The sequence below is a fragment of the Protopterus annectens genome, chromosome 6.part0 (genome assembly GCF_019279795.1).
Source record: "Protopterus annectens isolate FY-2018-M chromosome 6.part0, PAN1.0, whole genome shotgun sequence".
Lineage (NCBI taxonomy): Eukaryota > Metazoa > Chordata > Ceratodontiformes > Protopteridae > Protopterus > Protopterus annectens.
Window position 1 is genome coordinate 1,053,019,875 of NC_056737.1, and position 18,642 is coordinate 1,053,038,516.

Genomic DNA, 18,642 nt, shown 5'->3' on the forward strand with positions numbered 1-18,642 from the left:
TTTCTTTCTTTTTTTCACATGCAGTCAGAAATTTGTCTTTTAAAATGTCTGTTTTAAATGATAACACAAAAGTTTTCCCTTTCAAGAGCCATAAATGATATGATATCCCTATCAACAGCCCAAATGTCTGCAAGCATATAAATTGCCTGTCAAATATTTACCCAGTTTTACTAATTGGCCTTACCCTAGGGTTTCTTCTTTTTCCAAATCCAGTTATTTATTCCTGACTTTTAACATTTTTCTTGCCCAAAACAGAAGCATAAGAGCCTTTGTTTTGCTGTACTGAATTTTTCCACATCCAAAGGCACATTTTCCTCTTCAGAGACTCTTTTAGGAAGTAATCCCATGACAACGCTGCTCCATTTTCAGAAACTTCTTGTTGCAATAACTCCACCAAATGATTATTTTCCATTCTTCCTGGTGAAGGTTCAGTATAATCTGTTGTACATTTATCTGTGAAGTATCTAAATGCTACTGATGTGTAATATTAATCATCCAAATGACTGAAATCATATTCTAGAAGCTGTTCTTGCCATATTTTCTTCATTTCCATCTCAGTTTTCACCAACTGTTATAACAAAGCTTTCTCTCTACTCCTTAGTTGATGCAAATGTTCCTTTTTCTCAAAATCTTCAATTCTAAGAAAGGAAGTGCACCACTTTCTCCTGACTGAAAATAGGGGTCCTTTATTTTATGTATTCATATTTACAAAATCAATACAATGCAAATATTTACGTATTTACATATTCGCAGATTCTCAAAATCGTACTTACTTTACAACACTTCCTTCTTTTTCTGTTGACCCCCTCCTTCTTACACAACCAGCATCTAATTTTGTGTATTATATTTGAAATTACCAGTTTTTCATTAAACATGATTTAATATATTTCATTCCATACAATCCATCTTGTCAATATTATGTACAGCTTCTGTAGTATAATTTTCATAAAATCCATATTTTATCATGTTCATATTGATATGATTATAGTCTTGCATCCATTCCATTATTTTTTCTTCTATTGTGTTGCCCATAATATATTTACCCTCTTGCAGTATAAAAAGGCATGTTCATCTGTACCCAATTCCCTATAAAAATAACAAATTTTAAATTTGTTTTCTTATAAGTCATATTTCCTTTTACGGGCTGTTTTTTGATTTGTAGTCTCCACAAAAATTATGATATTCAACAAATTTTTACATTTTTTTGTTGCTTCCCCTCATAGCCTTTTTTTATTCTATTAAATGATCCATGGATTTACTAAATAATTTTGTATCATTATATTTTTATATCATATTTTCCTATAATCTTCCACCTCATCTATTTTTAACTTCCACATTCATATTTTTTCTGATACATATTAATTTCTTGATTTGTCCACACGCTCACCCTTTTATTTATGCTAAATAAACTCCATTCTCTTTCATATCTTTTCTTCGAAATTCCCACTACCAAATTACTTTCTTTTCCTTTAATCCACCTCAATACCTTAGATAAATTTAAACTATAGGATTTAATAAACCCAACCTAACTTCTTTATTATTTAAATGTAATACTCCTCTTAACCTGGATCACCAGATAAATCTTTCATATCTTTTGGTAGCATCTCTCTCTCTCTCTCTCTCTCTACATATATATATATATATATATATATATTCAACATAGTCTGACACGTTAGTTAGTTACTTAGTTAGTTAGTTACTTAGTTAGTTATTTTTGGAATGTTTATATCTGCTCCAGATACTGCTAATTCCTTTTAAGTCTCTTAAAAGCTTTCTCATTATTCTTTAGTTATATTTAAACTACCAAATTGTATTCCTAACATTGAAATTGCATTTACATCAAATTGTATTCCTTCTACCTGTTTAGTAGACTCAAAAACTTTACTTTTGTCCTTATTTAATGTCATTCACAACTTACTCAACCCAGAGTTCATATACAAAATAACCTCCTTCATCTTTTCACCATTCTTAGCCATAAGAATGATGCAATTTGCATATGAAATAATAATAGGATATTGTAATATCAGAATTATTCACATGTATATCCTCTTGCATTTTCTCATTTTTTTCTAACTAACCAATTTGTAACTAATACAAACAAAACACTACTCATAGGACATCCTTGCTTCAAACCTCTATTCATTCATATTTCTTCCCCTATCTAACCAGTAACTATTAAAGTAATGTCTTTCGGCTTTTCCTGGTTAGGGGTCACCACAGCGGAACTCCGGTCTGCTAATGATTGGCAGTGGATTTTTACAGTGCCGAGTTGCCAGCCCGACGCCCAACCTTCAAAGAAGGCACACCCATTCACGCACGCACCTACCTGCATGTCTTTATACATCACTTGACCATGAGGAGGACATGCAAACTCCACACAGAAGGAGCTCCTGCCGAGAATCGAATGGGATTACCTCTTGCTGTGAGGTGACAACACTAACCGCTGCACCACCGTGGCCCTCCTAACCAGTAACTAATAATCTTATTTTACTATCAGTATATACTGATTTGCATACTTTCTGAACTTTTATGCTGAAATTGTGACATTCCATTAATTTCCATAATATATCATGATCCATCATGTCAAATGCTTTATTCATCTCTCCAACCACTATGTTTGCTATATTCCCTCTTGTTGTAAAATCAACCACTGTTTCACTAAAAAAAAATAATAATTCCTGACATCCTTTACCCTTATCCCCATATATATTTTCTTCTATATCTTTCAAGCTTTGCACTCTATCATTTCTGCAAAATCTTCATAAAAATCTTAAAATCAGTCCTGATCAAAGCTACAGGTCTCCAATTATTTACATCATATTTTGCCCCCTTTATTTTTACATATAAACTTCATAAGTCTGCTGCATGACAGTGTATAACAAATTCCTTTGTTCAACCATTCATTAAATACCAAGATCAATATCTGCTTTTGCCCTTGTTACATATTCTTATATATCAAATATTCTATTCCCATCTGGACCTGCTGCTAAATTTAAATTTACAATGTTAATCACTCTTTCTAATTCTATGACAGTAATTTATTTTTTTTTTAATTTATTTATTTATTTTATATGTAAACTATTTAACCTCCCATTCTGTTTCCAGTTCAGACTGTGTTTTCTTTACCATTACTGTAACATGCTGTACTACAATGCTCGTAATCTTTCCTTGTTCCATCTCAGTAAGACCCTCTTTATTTTTCATCTCCCTCCTAACTCCATTAGCTTCCTTTACCACCTTACTGAAATATGATGACAGTTCTTCCTTTTTACCTTGTAAAAATATATATTTGCTTATACAGCAGCTCTTTAATTATTGCTTGATTTGTGTTATCTGTTTCTTCTGAGCTTATAAAAAACTGTATCATTTCTTTATAAAACATCTAATATATATTTTATGCTTTTCTTTATACTCCTCTTTCTTATTTTGCTGTGTCTTGAATTCCCATTGTAATTTTATCGTTGTATATTTCTGTTTGAACACCATCCACCCTTCTTACCAATTACTATAGAATTCCCTCAGTCACATGTTCTTTCAATAACTGTAATGTAATGTCGTTTCCTTTCTCATACCATACCGTTTTACCTTTTCATGTATCCTTTTGATTCCTTTTCCTGTTTTTATTCATTCTTTATTTTCAACACTCTCAGCCCAAATTGTAAGTGTGTAAAAAGCTGTTTCTGCTGCCTCTTCTTCTGTTATAGTTGTACTTGTAGATACTAAAAAGTAATTAATCTCTGTTCTAATATTACCGCTCCTGTAAGTATATCTATTTGTATTCCCCAAAATGAATCGCCCTCATTTCATAATCTCTCTCATTATTTTCTTATCTGTTCTATCTTTTTGTCTTATATTCCTTATATTGCAATTAAATTTCCTCTCTCTCGTTATGTAAAACAGGAACATAAAGTGCCATAAGTCTATAAACTCTGGTATCCCATCTGAAATCTAACACCATTGCTCTGCCTAATCTAAGGACTAATTCAGTATCAACCTTGCATTAATGTATACAATTGCTACACCCGAACAGGTTTCCTCTCCCATATTCCATGTTATACCTCCTTTCCATAATGTTTCTGTCTGTTCTTGTTCTTCTGTTGTCAAACATCTCACGTCTTCTAATATTATAACCTCAGCTTCACAAATATCATGCCATTCCAGTATTCCGTTTCTTCTTACTAAACTCATTAAGCGATTAAATTAACTCTAAACGTTTAAGATTAATTGATTCTCTTTTCCTTGGCGAAATGGTTTGCTGCTACACATTTCACTTCTTTTTTCCTTTAAACTGCTGACTTGCAATTCTCTTTCCTCTCTCTCGTCCTCTTTGGAATAGAATGTTTTTCTTTTTTACCACTTTCCATTTTATATCCACTTCATCACTGATTTCACAGTCGACTTCACATATTCCTTTTCCTGTTTTTACTTCCCCGTTATCTTATATGTATTTAATGTAACATTTGTTGTACCAGCATTCTCTGTTTTTGTTCTACCCTGTAGAGAATACATTTTAATTGGCTGCTGTCTTACACCATCAAACTAATTCTGCCTCATAGTGTTATACAGTGAGAGAAAACTCTAGCCATTGTGGATTTGCAAATTAACTTTAAGGAATCATTTCCTCAAGTTATTATAGCAGACCCACAATACTGGCAGTGACTGCCTTTTGACCATTTGTATCAGTGGTCAGTGTGCCATAATAAGAGACTTAGTTACTGAACCAAAGACATACATTGATAGCTGGTTCACATTTTGAACCTGTGGTCTCCCTGCTTTAAGGCTATATGCTCAACTACTCAATTAAGCTGCGCTTCTCATTTGTAAATATCCATGTAAAATAAGTGGCAATGTGTTTAAAAGTTATCGCATTCTTGTGCTACAGAGAATCATAGGATTAAGTGACAGTCACAGGTTCATAGGTAAGTACTAAGCTAGATGCCCTTGATGGCCATTTTAAACCTAGACAGTTTCCCTTTTTGAGATTGAATTAACTTATACCATATGGTTAGAGACTGGCCTTACCCATTCCAAGGTCAATAATTATATGTTACCCGTTATGAGAATAACTTGGATTATATCATAGATAAATTGAGGAAACCAATGCATGGAATAAAGCATTTAGAAGTTGCTTCTGTCCATTAGTAATATGGGGGGCAGTTTGGGGGTAAATTTTCTGTTTCTCATCCATAAATCCAAGTTGTACTTGAATATAAAGAGGGATGAACTTTGCGTGGATGGGGAGTCTGTTCCATAGCAGCGGTATCCTCTGTAAGATATAACTATCCTTCAAAACCATTTCATAGGTTCATAGGTGGGTACTAGGCTATCTGCCCAAAGGCATTTATAAGCCTAGCCAAAATGGGTTGGTTTTTGCCATCCCCTTAGATTAGTTCCCTGTGCCTCTGTCCAGCAGAGCCACTGAAGTGATCCCCGAGGTAAACTTTCTGTTTCCCATCCATTCATCAAGGTTTCTTTTGAAGGGCGTTAGCGAGGAGCTCTGCCTAATGTAGACTGGGATCTAGTTCCAAAGCATGGGAAGTCTCTGCGACAGGAATCTATCCCTCCAGCACGTCCTATTTATTGTTATGGTGAGGTTTAAATCCCTAGACCGTGTGGCTCGAGGGGATAAGGTTTTCTTTAGGTGGAGCATGTCCATCAATTCTAGGTTGGACATGGCCTTGTATGTCAGGCAGAGATCACCTCTGAGTAGGCGGTATGCAACCGAGTACAACTGGAGTTTCTTCAGTGGAGCTGCACAGGGCATCTGTTTGAGGCCATTGATCTTCTTGGTGAGGTACTTCTGTGGTCTTTCCAGCTGTTGCAGGTGTCTTGTAAGGTACATCCCAAATGGGGGGTTGTACTCTAAGATGGGTCTGATGAGTAGAGGGGCACAATGACCTCTTTTGATCTGGATGTGAACCCTTTTGTGATTAGGTGAGCCATGTAGAAGGATTTTCTAACCACTTTGCCAATGTGATTATCAAAGGTGAGATTACTATCTACTTGGGTCCCCAAATCCCTTATTACATCTTCCGTATTTAGGGGACTGCCACCTATGTGGTAGTTTGTGGGTACTTTGTTTTTTCCAAAGGGCATGACTATGCACTTTTTGGCATTTAGCTTCAGGCCATGATTTTGACACCAGGAATCTGTCTCAGTAAGACCCTTTTGGAGGATGTCTGTGTCAGCCGGAGAGCCCCTAGTTTGCAGTCATCTGTGAACTTGGTCAGCCATAGCCCTCCTGTGCTTGCCTGTATATGCTGAACAGGAGGGGTCCTAGGACTGAGCCCTGGGGGAACACCACTTGTAACTGGTTTAGACATGGACCTAGCTCCCGCAACTGTCACCATGTGGGTTCTGTCCGTGAGCCAGTTGGCAACCCATTTTGTGACGTAGGAGTTTATGTTCAGGCTGGTGAGCTTGTCTATAATATCAGAATGGGGAATGGTGTCGAAGGCCTTAGCGAGGTCTAGGTAGGCTGTGTGTGCCACCTTTCCCTCATCTATAGCCTTGGTAACTGTCTCAAAGAAGTCCACCAGGTTTAGGAGGCATGATCTGCCCTTAAAGCCAAACTGGGTAGGGTCCAGTATTTGGAGGTTCCCAATATCTCTGTTAATGAGTTCCTTGATGATGCGCTCCATAGTCTTGCAGACCAAGCTAGTAAGGCTTATAGGGCGATAGTTCCTGGGGTCTGTTGTGGCTCCACCTTTGTGGAGCGGAATAACCATTGCTGTGTGCCACTCTCTGGGTATGTAGCCTGTGGAGAGGCTAAGTTTGAGCAGTGTATTTAGGTTAGGGGTTAGTTCATCTTTGAGCTCGTGTAGAATGCAGCCTGGGACACCATCCGGTCCCATTGATGCTGTGTTTTTGGCTTTGGAAAGGGCTGTTTTAACCTGAGTGTCTGTGATTTCAGACACTCTACATTCTTTTGGTATGGTTATGGGCTCTTTTTGGGGTAGGGGTGGGGAGAAGATTGCACTGAACCTATCTGCCAGGATGTTGGAAATATCAGTCGGTTCAGTGTATTTTGTTCCATTCTGCACTAACTCTGAGCAGATCTGAGCATTGCCACTTAGATTGTTGACATAGCTAAAGAATGTCTTGTGGTTATCTTTGGAGTCCATGACAATTTTTCTTTCGAAGCTATCCTTGGATGATTTTATGAGGGAATGTAGTTTCTTGCTGATATTGATCAGGGATGTCTTCCCTTCTTGGGATTTTATACTAGTTTCCTCCTTCTAATGTATAGCTTGTTTATGGTAGGAGTCCACCAGACCAGTTTCCTTTTCTTGGAGGAGTGAGTCTTGGTTTTGCTTGGGATGGCATGATCCATGCATTCTTGTAGCTGCCCGTAGAATGCATTAGTAAAGGATTTTGCAGCTTGGACAGTGTTATCCTTCAGCATGGGGGCTTTGAAACTTTCCACCTCGGTCTTAAGTAGCGTGAAGTTTGCTTTTGAAAAGTTTTTCATGGTGGCTTTCTTGTCCAGGGGTGGGGACGGAATATGGATATCCAAAGTGATTTGTTTATGGTCAGATCTAACCAGCGAGGGGTTGATCTCTGGTGTGGAACACTGGTCGCCCATGTTGGTGATGACCAGGTCCAATATGTTGTCACCTCTGGTGGGAGTGTTGACCAGTTGAGCCAGGGCGTTTGAGTTTATAAATTCTAGGAAAAGTTGGGCAAGGGAGTTAGTACTTGAGTAGTTCTCCCAGTTAATGTTTGGGTATATTGAAATCACCCAATATTAGGGTGTTTGGTAGGACCTTTATGTTGCCCAGTGTTTCCAAGAATGCAGAATGGGGTCCTGGGACATGGTGGGTGATCTGTAGCAAGCTACAATTTGAATTTCAGTTTTGCCCATTGTTAGTTATGTGTGGATGATCTCTGAAGCATCGTGCTCTGCCACTAACCTGGAGGTGTGGGTATCCTTTATTAATATGGATACACCCCCACCTTTTGTATTTCAGTTTGGGTTCTGTGGCCGAAATGTATGGTATGAGTTATAGCCTGGTAGTGCTGGGGTGCTCTCTGGAGCCTTAAACAAGGTTTTTGTTACTGCACATATATCAATTTTCTCCATACTGAGGAGTGCCTCGAGTGCGTGCATTTTGAGGTTTAGACTTCTGGCATTGAGTAGCATTACCCTCAGTTTTTTGTTACTTGTGCTGTTTACGGCAGTGGGTTTGTCTTTTGAGCCTTGACTAACAAAGGCACTATGGGGGTGGCAAGACCCTTGGCAAGTATTCGAAAGCCTAAGGGTGACAGGTGCAAGCCATCTCTAGTGAAGCAGCGTGGCTTATCAAGCATGTCATCCCAGGCAGACAGACACTGGATCCCTTTTGAATGACACCAGAAACTTAGCCAATTGTTGAAATCGAGAATTTTTTTTCTTTATACTGTGGTATCATTCTTGGTGAGGGCAGGATGCTGCTCAGGGTCAAGGTCATACCGGCCTGGGCTACATAATCAGAGAGCTCTTCCATGTCTCTTTTCATGTAGTCCAGGGAGGTACGGCTCAGGTCATTCACACCAACATGGACAATGGTAGAGTCATATTTGTACTTGTTCTGGAGTGACCTGAGTGCTTGTGTTATGTGGCGGATCCTGGCACCCGACAGGCAGCTAACAGTAACCTTCTCCTTATTCAGCCTAGTGAGTGGGATGTCAGTGTGCCTGGCTATAGAGTCACCTATTACTAGTATGTTGAGTATGTTATTTTACCTTAAGGGCTGTGATTGCATGGCACACTTGTTTTCTGAAGTATGTGTTTCATGATTTGTGTTGGGGGGTGGAGGTTGCATGGATGTTTGCTTTGGAGGTCTCTGTTGGTTTTGCAGATTTTTATTTAGAGCCTCCGAGTATGTTTTTGTGTATTTATGTGTGTTTTTTGCTGGTGCTGGTTTAATGGGTCTGTGTAAGACTGGTGGTGTGATGCAAGTATTTCCCTTCTCCTCTTAACTGTCTGATCCAGTCTTGGGTTGAGAGAGCTTAGCCTCTAGTTTGGCTGTATAACTGTATCTCTCGCATGTATTAGTGTTTGGTGGTAGGAGGAGGGGGTTGTCTGTGTACATTAGGTAGTTGTAACATTGCCACAAAATGCCCAGATTCACCAGTTGGACTGGAGAGTACATCTGAAACTGCCCTTTGGACATGCCTGGATAGGTACAGGGAACTATTTTACTGGATGGCTGGTAAGGTCGAATAGAGAGCCTTGTCCTTCTGTACAGTACAGGAGGGTCTAGTGCTAGGGTTTATAAGTGCTTGCTATAAGTTTTGAGCAAGTGCCGGGCTGAGAAATGAATGGCTTGAGTGCTTAAGTTGAAAGTTTATCTAGTTCCAAGGGAAAAATTGAAGAGGAGACTTTGTGGGGCCAGAAATAGTTTTACCCTAGCTAACTGGTGCTGCCCGGCACACAAAACTGGACAAATATGGTATTTATATCAGCGAAATGAAAGAGATAGGAATTAGCCAAAAATGGCCAATAAACTACTAATTTCTGGGCTGAAACCTCTCCTCCAGGGACAGATAGGCTGGTCAAAGCTCCCCTCTCTCACAGGTGAACAGAGAAACTTCCTTCTATCCAAGTAAGGTATGGGCAAACACAGAGATTTGTAACACAGCCCTGAATTCAGCACTAACCTGAAAACTGGACTAAACTAGCTTAGAAAGGCGGGAAACAATTTTATATATATAAATATATATATATATATATATATATATATTCAGAAAATAAAGCAGATGTTGTTGTTGTCTTTTGGCTTTTCCTGGTTAGGTGTCACCACAGCGGAACTCCGGTCCACTAATGGTTGGCAGTAGATTTTCACGAACGCTGAGGTGCCAGCTCGATGTTCAACCTTCAACGAAGGCACACCCATTTACCCATGTCTTTCAAATGCCCACCCAACTGTGGGGAGGACATGCAGACTCCACACACAGAAGGCACTCCCTGCACTCCAGCCGAGAATCGAATGGGAGAACCTCTTGCTGTGAGACAACAATGCTACCGCTGCAGCAGATACACTCCAAGAAAACAGTTTAAAAGCACAGAAAAGGGATAATTATAGTTATATATCACAGATCAGAGTTGTAGTCAATGCCTCCAGTATTAAAGTAGGAAGAAACACAAATACAGTAAAGGCAGATGAATAAAGTGCAATGATATATATATATATATATATATATATATATATATATATATATATATATATATATATATATATATAAACAATAGAAAACAAACAAACTGATTTAAACAAATTACCCTATTAACCAGAAAAAAGCTCAAAACTGAGCCCTGTTGCAGCAGTCTTCATTAATGTTGCAAATGAGGTGTTGAGTCAGAGGATGCCTTATATGCCAGACATAGATCACTCCTTAGCAGTCTGTAGGATACTGAATATAGTGAAAGGGCTTTGAGATGATCTATGTAGAATGTGTTGTTTAGGCCTTGTAGCCTTTTAGTAAGGTATGTTTGTGAGTGTTCCAATTGTTGCATGTGTCTGGATAGATACGTGTCAAAGGGGAGCATTCTGTTCAATGATTGGCCTAATGAGGGCTAAGTAAAGGGGGAAAATTACATAACTAGATCTGGACACAATCCCTTTGTTTATAAGCTGTGCAATATAGAAAGACTTTCTTACAACAATGCAAATGTGTTGGTCAAAAGTTAGGTCACCACCCAGATAAGTTCACAAATCCTGAACAACTGGGTCAACTCTTATATTTTTAATGTAGTAGTTACCTGGGATAGATTTATTTATTTATTTATTTTATTTATTTTACATTTGTAGACCGGGCTAGTCCAACTGGATCGTTGTCCATTTTCAGTGGAGGCCCGGGGAGAAAAGCTCCTCAGATTAAAGCATGGTTATAGAAATACATGTAAAATAGTCACTTATGATATAGACAAAGAGCAAAAATACAAGGATATTAGTTCAGGTCAGGTTATGCAAACTAACAAAGAGCAAATAATACCAATTATGTAATACTAGTTATGTAGTAAAAACAAGCAAATAAATTTTTTTTTTTTTTTTTTTTTTTTTTACATCAGTAGCAACAATAGAAACAAAGTTATTTGAGATTAGAGAGAAAGATTGGAGTGTTAAATAAATAAAATATAGTTTAAAGATGAAAGTAGGTTAGTCTGGATTGGTACAAGAGCAGAGCCAGAAATTGTTCAGATGTGAAAGAAGTTGTTTCTTAAAGAAAGGAAAAGTGGCTATAGAGGAGATATGTAAGGGAAGGTTATTCCATATTTTGCCAACTGAGTTGGAGAAAAGGCAGTTCCCTGCAGCGTTTAAAATTCTGGTAATATTAACTTGTAGCTTTTGGGAGGAGCGTAGTTGTTTTAAATTATTATAGGGAGTCAAGAGGTCGCTAAGAGCTGGTGTTTTTGAGGGTTGATATAAAATTTTATGTGCTACTAAGAGTTGTTGATAGATAATCTTGTTGGGAAGTTCCAGCCAGTGTAATTGTTTTAAGTTTAGGCAATGGTGAGTTCTATATTGAGATGCAGTGGCAAATCGAGCTATGTTGTGGTAAGATGTAGACAGTTTCCTAAGGTTACCTTTAGAGATTAGTGTAGATAGAGGAAGCATACAGAAGGGTAGAGATAAGATGTGATTGTGCTAAGGTAGTCCGTGCTTCAGGTGTAAGGAAGGGTTTGATTCTGTATAGTGAACCAATCTTTTTATTAACTGCTTTTATTGTGTTATTAATGTGATGATCAAAGCTAAGATTATTATCAATAGTAACACCAAGCAGTTTTGTAGTGAAGTCGGGGGAGATGTGGGAGTTGTCACTTGCAGTGATAGTAAAATTTAGTTGAGTAGATTTGTGTGTAGGTGAAAAAAGTAATAGTTTTGTTTTCTTGGGGTTGAGGAGAAGACATCTTTTTGAGAACCATTGTTCAACGGTTGAAAAGGTTGCTTGTGTAAGGGATTGGAGTTCTGTTTGAGAGGAAGCTGTACAAATTATTGTGGAATCATCTGCATATTGTATGCAGGTAGTGTTTTGGATAGATGATTGGAGATCATTAATAAAGATGGAGAATAAAAGTGGGCCTAGTATAGATCCCTGTGGTACTCCTAAAGAGATAGGTAGTAGAGTAGATAGAGAATTTTTCCAGAGTACTGCTTGATGTCAGCCTTCAAGATATGATGAAAGCCAGGTTATAGAAGAGTTATCCAAGGCAAGGGATTTCAGTATGTGGAGAAGAAGTGTATGGTTTACCATATCGAAGGCATTTGATAGGTCTAGGAAAAGAGAAGAGGTTAGTTTGTTGTTGTAGATGACTTCCCAAATGATATAATAATGTTTTTTTTTTGTTTTTTTTTTGCGCATTTAGATTCAGTCTATGATTTTGGCACCAGTTATCTGACCGTATAATGGCCTACAGCCATCAGAGGTACTGAACTCTAGTGCAGATTGATAACATATTGATAACATTTTTATTCATGGAAGCCTTGAGGTACTGTAGGACACAAAATTCATGGAGCATGCCGGACGAGATTACTTGTGTATATAGGATGGGCATTTTGGGAGAGACAATGTTGGGGTTGTCTACTCCCTTTTAGTACATCATGGAGGAAGGACTGATAATTTCTCCTACTGTTATAAGATTTAAGTCTGTCTTATTGGCAAGATCATACTAGGAATGATCAGAGGTGGTTTAGAGGGATTTTCTTCCTGCATTTCCTGTTAGTTATTATGTAGAACATTATTTAAAAGAAAGGATGTGTTTCTTTATATAATGTGGGTGTTGAATATCTCAAAGGTGCTCATTAATGTAAGTCATGGTGGTGTAGTTTGACTTACTTGGCATCTCTTATTACCTTCTACTTTATCCCTTCCTATTTATCCTGTTCATATTTTTTAATCAAATGTAATAAAGTTATTATTACCAACAGAAATTAAGTACATTTTTATAGAGCTATATTGTACCATAATGCAGAGAGAAAAAAATGTATAACTTGAGCTATATAGTCTGGCTGTGTGGCATACAAAGCTAAAACCCTGACTGCAGTTCAGATTACCTGAATTTGATTCATTGTTCAGGCACAGGAAGAACCAGGTAGGACAGTGTGGGAAGGAGTGGCTTACGTCAGCTTGTCTGTCTTGGGGGGGATAAGAACTTGGGGCTCTAAGCTGTAGGATGGCAGCTGTAGGCAATCCCAAGCCACTGATGATAGCCATCACAGGGCAAATATGTGGGTGTTTATGCCAGTTACCAGAGGTAGGTTTAGAGTTGTAACAAAAAAAAACCCTCATGGCTGTCTGTATGACACCAGTACAATGGATTCCTCTCAGCTGGGAAATAGGGGAATGAACAGGCAATGATGTCAACCCAGTGCTCAACAGGCACACAGTTCGGGAAAAATTGATGTAATAAACTTTTTATCTTGGGTGTCATGACTAGCACTTAATTGTGGATACTGGCCCTTGTTGTAACATTTGTGTTTTATCTAATAAGCTACTATAATTGTTTTAGATGACTGTGTTAAAATAATGAGTTTCTAAAGACAGAATGTTCATTATATGCTGTAAAAGAGAAACTTAGGGCAGAACATGTATAACTACCTGTAGCACTGCCTGCTTCTATGGAACCATTATACTTTTTGTCCAAAGGCGGCATCCATAGGCAGTGCATCAGGAATGTGTTTTTCATCCAACAATTCATTCATGTTCTTTATATTTTATAGGCTCCTTATTTTTGGCCTTCAAATTGCTGGGAACCAGAGAATACAGACTATGGTAAGGACATTTTATTTTTTGAGGAAGTTTAATATTAAATATTATTGGATGATTTTACTGATTTAAGAATGTATCTTCCTTATATGTTTCTGAATCGTACGTTGCCACAGTAATTGTTTCACTTTACATTCATGCAGCAGCACTTGATTCAGTCTGGAGTAAAATGGTTACATACTTCCAGTGATGATCCTTTACCTCCACAAAACATGTTTACACACATGTATAATGCAGCTCATATATTCACTTTAATATCTTTGCCATAGACAAAAGTGGGTGACTTTGAAAAAAAAAAGATTTTCCCACTTTATATACCTGTCCTAACCCATTTCCTGAATAAGGGAGATTATTATACTAACAGTGACCTTTTTATCAATTTAAAATGTACACATTAGCTTCTTGCACCTGTTATAATTGCCTTGTGCCATGAGAAACTGTTTATGATATGCTTTTCTTATGATCTGTAAATTATAGTAATGAAACTTTTCTCCAATTTTATTTGCTAGGAGTTACCACACCTTATAAATCTTTAAATACCCCAAGATGATAATACTGACAAGGTGTATTATATGCAGCTCATGACAACAGTACGAAAACCATGCACTGCTTGTAGAGTGGGCCAACCCAAAAACTGTGGTTTTAAAGTATATGTAAAGATCTCTTATGAGTAAAGGAAATGGTTTCCCTGTCTTACAGTCTAATAGTTGTCAGTACTTTGAAACAGTTGAGAATATCTGACCTTGTTTTTTTTTCTTCTAACAAAGGTAGCCAACGTAGAACTTTATCTTCAGAATTAATTTGCAAAATACTTTCATTGTCAGGTGAATGACCATGCAGTGTACCTTGGTTAAAAGAGACGTTGTTTATCCCTATACATATAAATATTGTGGTCCCATAGTTTGCTATGTTTCTGTGATGTATCAGTCATTTATTTCATGAAATATGTCCACTATTTGTTTTTATAGATTATATAAATTACTGAGATGACCTATGATTGTGATAGCATTTGTTTATTTGCCTCTCTTTTTCACTGTAGCCATCTACCTTTGTAAGAGGACAATGCAAAACAAAGCCAGACTGGAGCTTGCCGATTATGAAGCCGTAGGTATACCATTTTTGTAACCCAGTAAGTGCCTATATATGTCTGTAGAATGGTGTGTAAGTAAAGTACGTGGATCAGCTGTGGGGCCTCTTGATTTATTTAATATCTCCAAATGTGATCCAAATAGAAAAACAACTGGAAAAGGGATTGAAACTAAAAACTAAATAAATAAAAAAAAACTAAAACTGTTCAAAGCCAGATATCACAAGAAAAAATAATCACTTGATTAAAACTTTGCTGTCACACACAATGCCATACACCATTTAGCACTTTTGTCCAATATGTTATATAATTATAAAATGGTCATATCAACAATCACTGCTTAAATCACAAATACACCACTCATTGAGATTGGACAGTATGTCAGATATGTCAAACTGAATGTTTTTCCACTAAAATATTTTCATTGCTCAGACTATTCGCAAATGAAAAGCCAATAAATTAAACAGATCTAAAATGTGCATGTAGTTATTGTACAAGTCACATGCAAAAGGCAAAACACTACAACCACTAAAACTGCCGTATACACTTTGTGCTGTATAAACTTTGCAAAAATGTTAATAAACAGTGAAATAAAAACATTGAAAATATGAAAGCCAACCATGATAAGGCAGATTAAAATTGATGTTATCTACAAACTTTTGCTGAGGTGTTCATAGGTTCATAGGTTCATAGGTTAGTACTAAGCTAACAGCCCTTGCGAGCCATTTTAAGCCTAGCCATTTATCCCTTGTGAGACTCAAACCCTGCAGCTTGTGTTTGTAAGGCAAACACCTTAACCATTAGGCCACCCTCCCAATGTGTAAAAATATTAAATAACAAGTGACTTGTGCTATAGAGATCTATATTTTAAAACTAATTTCAAATGAATGTTTTCATTCAGATGTAGAGCAACCACAATATTAAATAAAATTTGCCACTTATATTCTTTGACAGCACCAGCTGCAAACGACTTAAGGAGGACTCTAGGAACCTGGAAGAAGAGTAAATACTTTCATTTCTTTTATTTAATAAGATCTAATCAGACTGATTATACACCTTTCATCTAAATTAACTTTGTATAACACAGCAAAAAGAAACTTCTTAGAATTAAAAGACTGTATGAAATATCTGAACAACGTGTTGTTTTCATTCTTGGTCTTTAGCGGATAGCCTTGCAGAGATACCATGTAAGAAGTTTCGGAGGGTGGCATAAGGGTTAAGGTGTTTACCTCACAGACACAAGGTACACAGTTTGAGTCTCACCTTTAAAGGAAACTAGTTAGGCTTAAAGTGACCCCCAAGGGCAGCTCGCCTAGTACTTGCCTGTGAACCTAAGGAAAGGAATTTCAGTGACAGGTATGACTGACTGACTGACAGTATATAGGTTTAAATGAAGTGTTAAATTGAAAAACTTTGTTAAAGATGAAATCACTGATATATTGACTAAATAATTATTTGTGTCCTTTTAATGTGTCCCACATACAGGTTTAAAACTGGTGTTATTACATTATGTAATTTTAAAATGTTGATATTTAATGAGTCCATTTGAGATTTTTAATTACTCTGAACTCGTTAAATGAAAAATGAAATGCATGAATGTGTTTACTCTACTTCCAGGTTTTTATTGTGTTTTTTTAAGTTGTTTGGAGTTCTTTGAGTTTTATTTTGTAGATTTTGTAGCCCATTGGATCTTTTTTTTTCTTAACATCATGTACAATTTTTAACTTCTATGTACTTTTTATGGTTTGTAACATTTTTAATATGTTAATTATTGATGACATTTTCATAAAGTGTATACATCAGTTTTATTGATTATATTATCACATTACCTTTGGAATGCAATTAGCATAATGACAACATATGATTTGTACCGTCTGTTTAAATTATTAGCTTTTCATGTCTCCGGTCCAACATTGTGGATAAAATTACTAAGTGTTATATAAGTGCTATACATGTGATAGCAAAGTTTCAAATAAAGGTTTATTTTCCCTTTGGCTATCTGGATTTGAGTATTTTTGGTTTTATTTATTTATCTTATGATTTGGATTTGTCTAAGTTCTCTTGTTCTATTTTCACAAACAAAAGTGCATGCATGAGTATGTGTGTGTGTGTGTGTTTGGTGCTGTCTCAGGCAAATGCATAATTAAAATGTACATGTGATGGGTTTGTAGAAGCTGCTTTATGGATTATTATTTCATTCCCAATTTAGTCAGTTAGGCGTCCTAAAAGTACATATAGCAGACATCACTGGGATTTGATAAAACAGTTATTCACTGTTTATAACATATCCAAAACTTTGTAGGGTAGCCTCTTACTATAGTAGAAAATATATGCACTTCTTTCAGTTATTTGTTATTTACTTCACAAGGAGACAAGACATGTTATTATACAAATCCATAACAAAAGCAATATTGTAGATATCTAGGTCTAGTCATGATTAAAAAGAAGTAAAGAAAATGTTAGTAACTCCAGTTGAAGGAAAAAATACCCAGTCTGTTATGGTCATTGGTGCTGAAATGGGTGATTTTATTACTGACATTGATGGGAGGAAGTAAGATCATTCATTCTGATGAACTCCTAAATCCAGTGGGCATTCCCTCACATAGAGGAGTGACAGTAGATAATGGACCTGGGTCCATATCCCTGCATGAGGCCACTGTGGCAAAGCTGCAAAAATGGATAGATGTGTCCAAAAATAGAAATAGGCACTGGATGTAACTGGAGCATCATGTGCAATATACCTTTATAGTGGTCAAAACAACTAAATGGACCACCAGAAGTAGTATAAAAAATAAGGTTTTAATAAATACAATAGTAAAACAACTTGTAAGCACACATGGTCTGTTTGTTTTGAATTTGTTTGGAACTTTCAGCATTATGGGATTCACAACATGATCCAGTATTTTTGAGTTTTGGTGATTTTAGGCTGCATGGACACACGTTCTTTGTTTCGGATTATCAGTGCGTGACCTTTATAGTGCTGCACGTAGGATATGGATGGCACCTCTAAACCGACAAATTGTGATGGTGGTGGCCACCATTTTTAAAAAGGGACAGGAGGCTACATTCTAGTTATAGAGGGATATTATTCTTCAGCCTCTGTGCGAAAATCTAAATCAAACAGCTGGAAAGAAGTTCATAAGTTTCTAAGTTTAGCTATTAAGCTTACAATCTACTGGCATTAAAGAAATTTGGCTGCTATAATCCCATGTTGATATTTTCTACTTTTCATATATACTACCGACATACACATGTATGTCCTCTCTCTCTGTCTGTATCTGTGTCTCTTGTTCACTTTCTTTGAGTTACATATGTGACATCCATTTTATGCTGTTGAGTTGCTTCTAACTCTTACAGTGATCCCTTACACACACACACACACACACACACACACACATACACACACACACACACACGCACACACACACACACACACACACACACACACACACACACACACACACACACACACACACACACACACACACACACACACACACACACACACACACACACATATATAGGTTCATAGGTTGGTACTAGGCTATCAGCCCTAGGGCCTATGCAAGCCTAGCCATAACAATTCCCTGGCTATTTCTTCCCAAAGTATTTACTTCCCTGGACCCCTGTCTAGCAAGGCGACTGACATGATCCCCGGGGTGAATTTCCTATCTCCCATCCAATCATCAGGGGTCCTTTTGAAGAGGGCCAATGAGGCGCTCTGCTTTACATGCATGGGCAGTCTATTCCAGAGTCTGGGGAGTCTCTGGGTCAGGAACCCATACCTCCAGCATGTTTTGTTCATT

At 37.1% G+C, this 18,642-nt stretch overlaps 1 protein-coding gene across 3 annotated transcripts in view; it reads left to right on the plus strand.

Annotated features, from left to right (window-relative positions):
* The window catches only part of RGS6 (regulator of G protein signaling 6), a 2,564,457-nt gene that overhangs the window by 1,904,195 nt on the left and 641,620 nt on the right, over positions 1-18,642 (plus strand). For all 3 annotated transcript variants that reach the window (XM_044074660.1, XM_044074661.1, XM_044074662.1), the window contains exons 6-7: positions 13,704-13,755; positions 14,789-14,853. In XM_044074660.1, the coding sequence (XP_043930595.1) occupies positions 13,704-13,755; positions 14,789-14,853 (117 nt within the window). The remainder of the gene's footprint in view (positions 1-13,703; positions 13,756-14,788; positions 14,854-18,642) is intronic.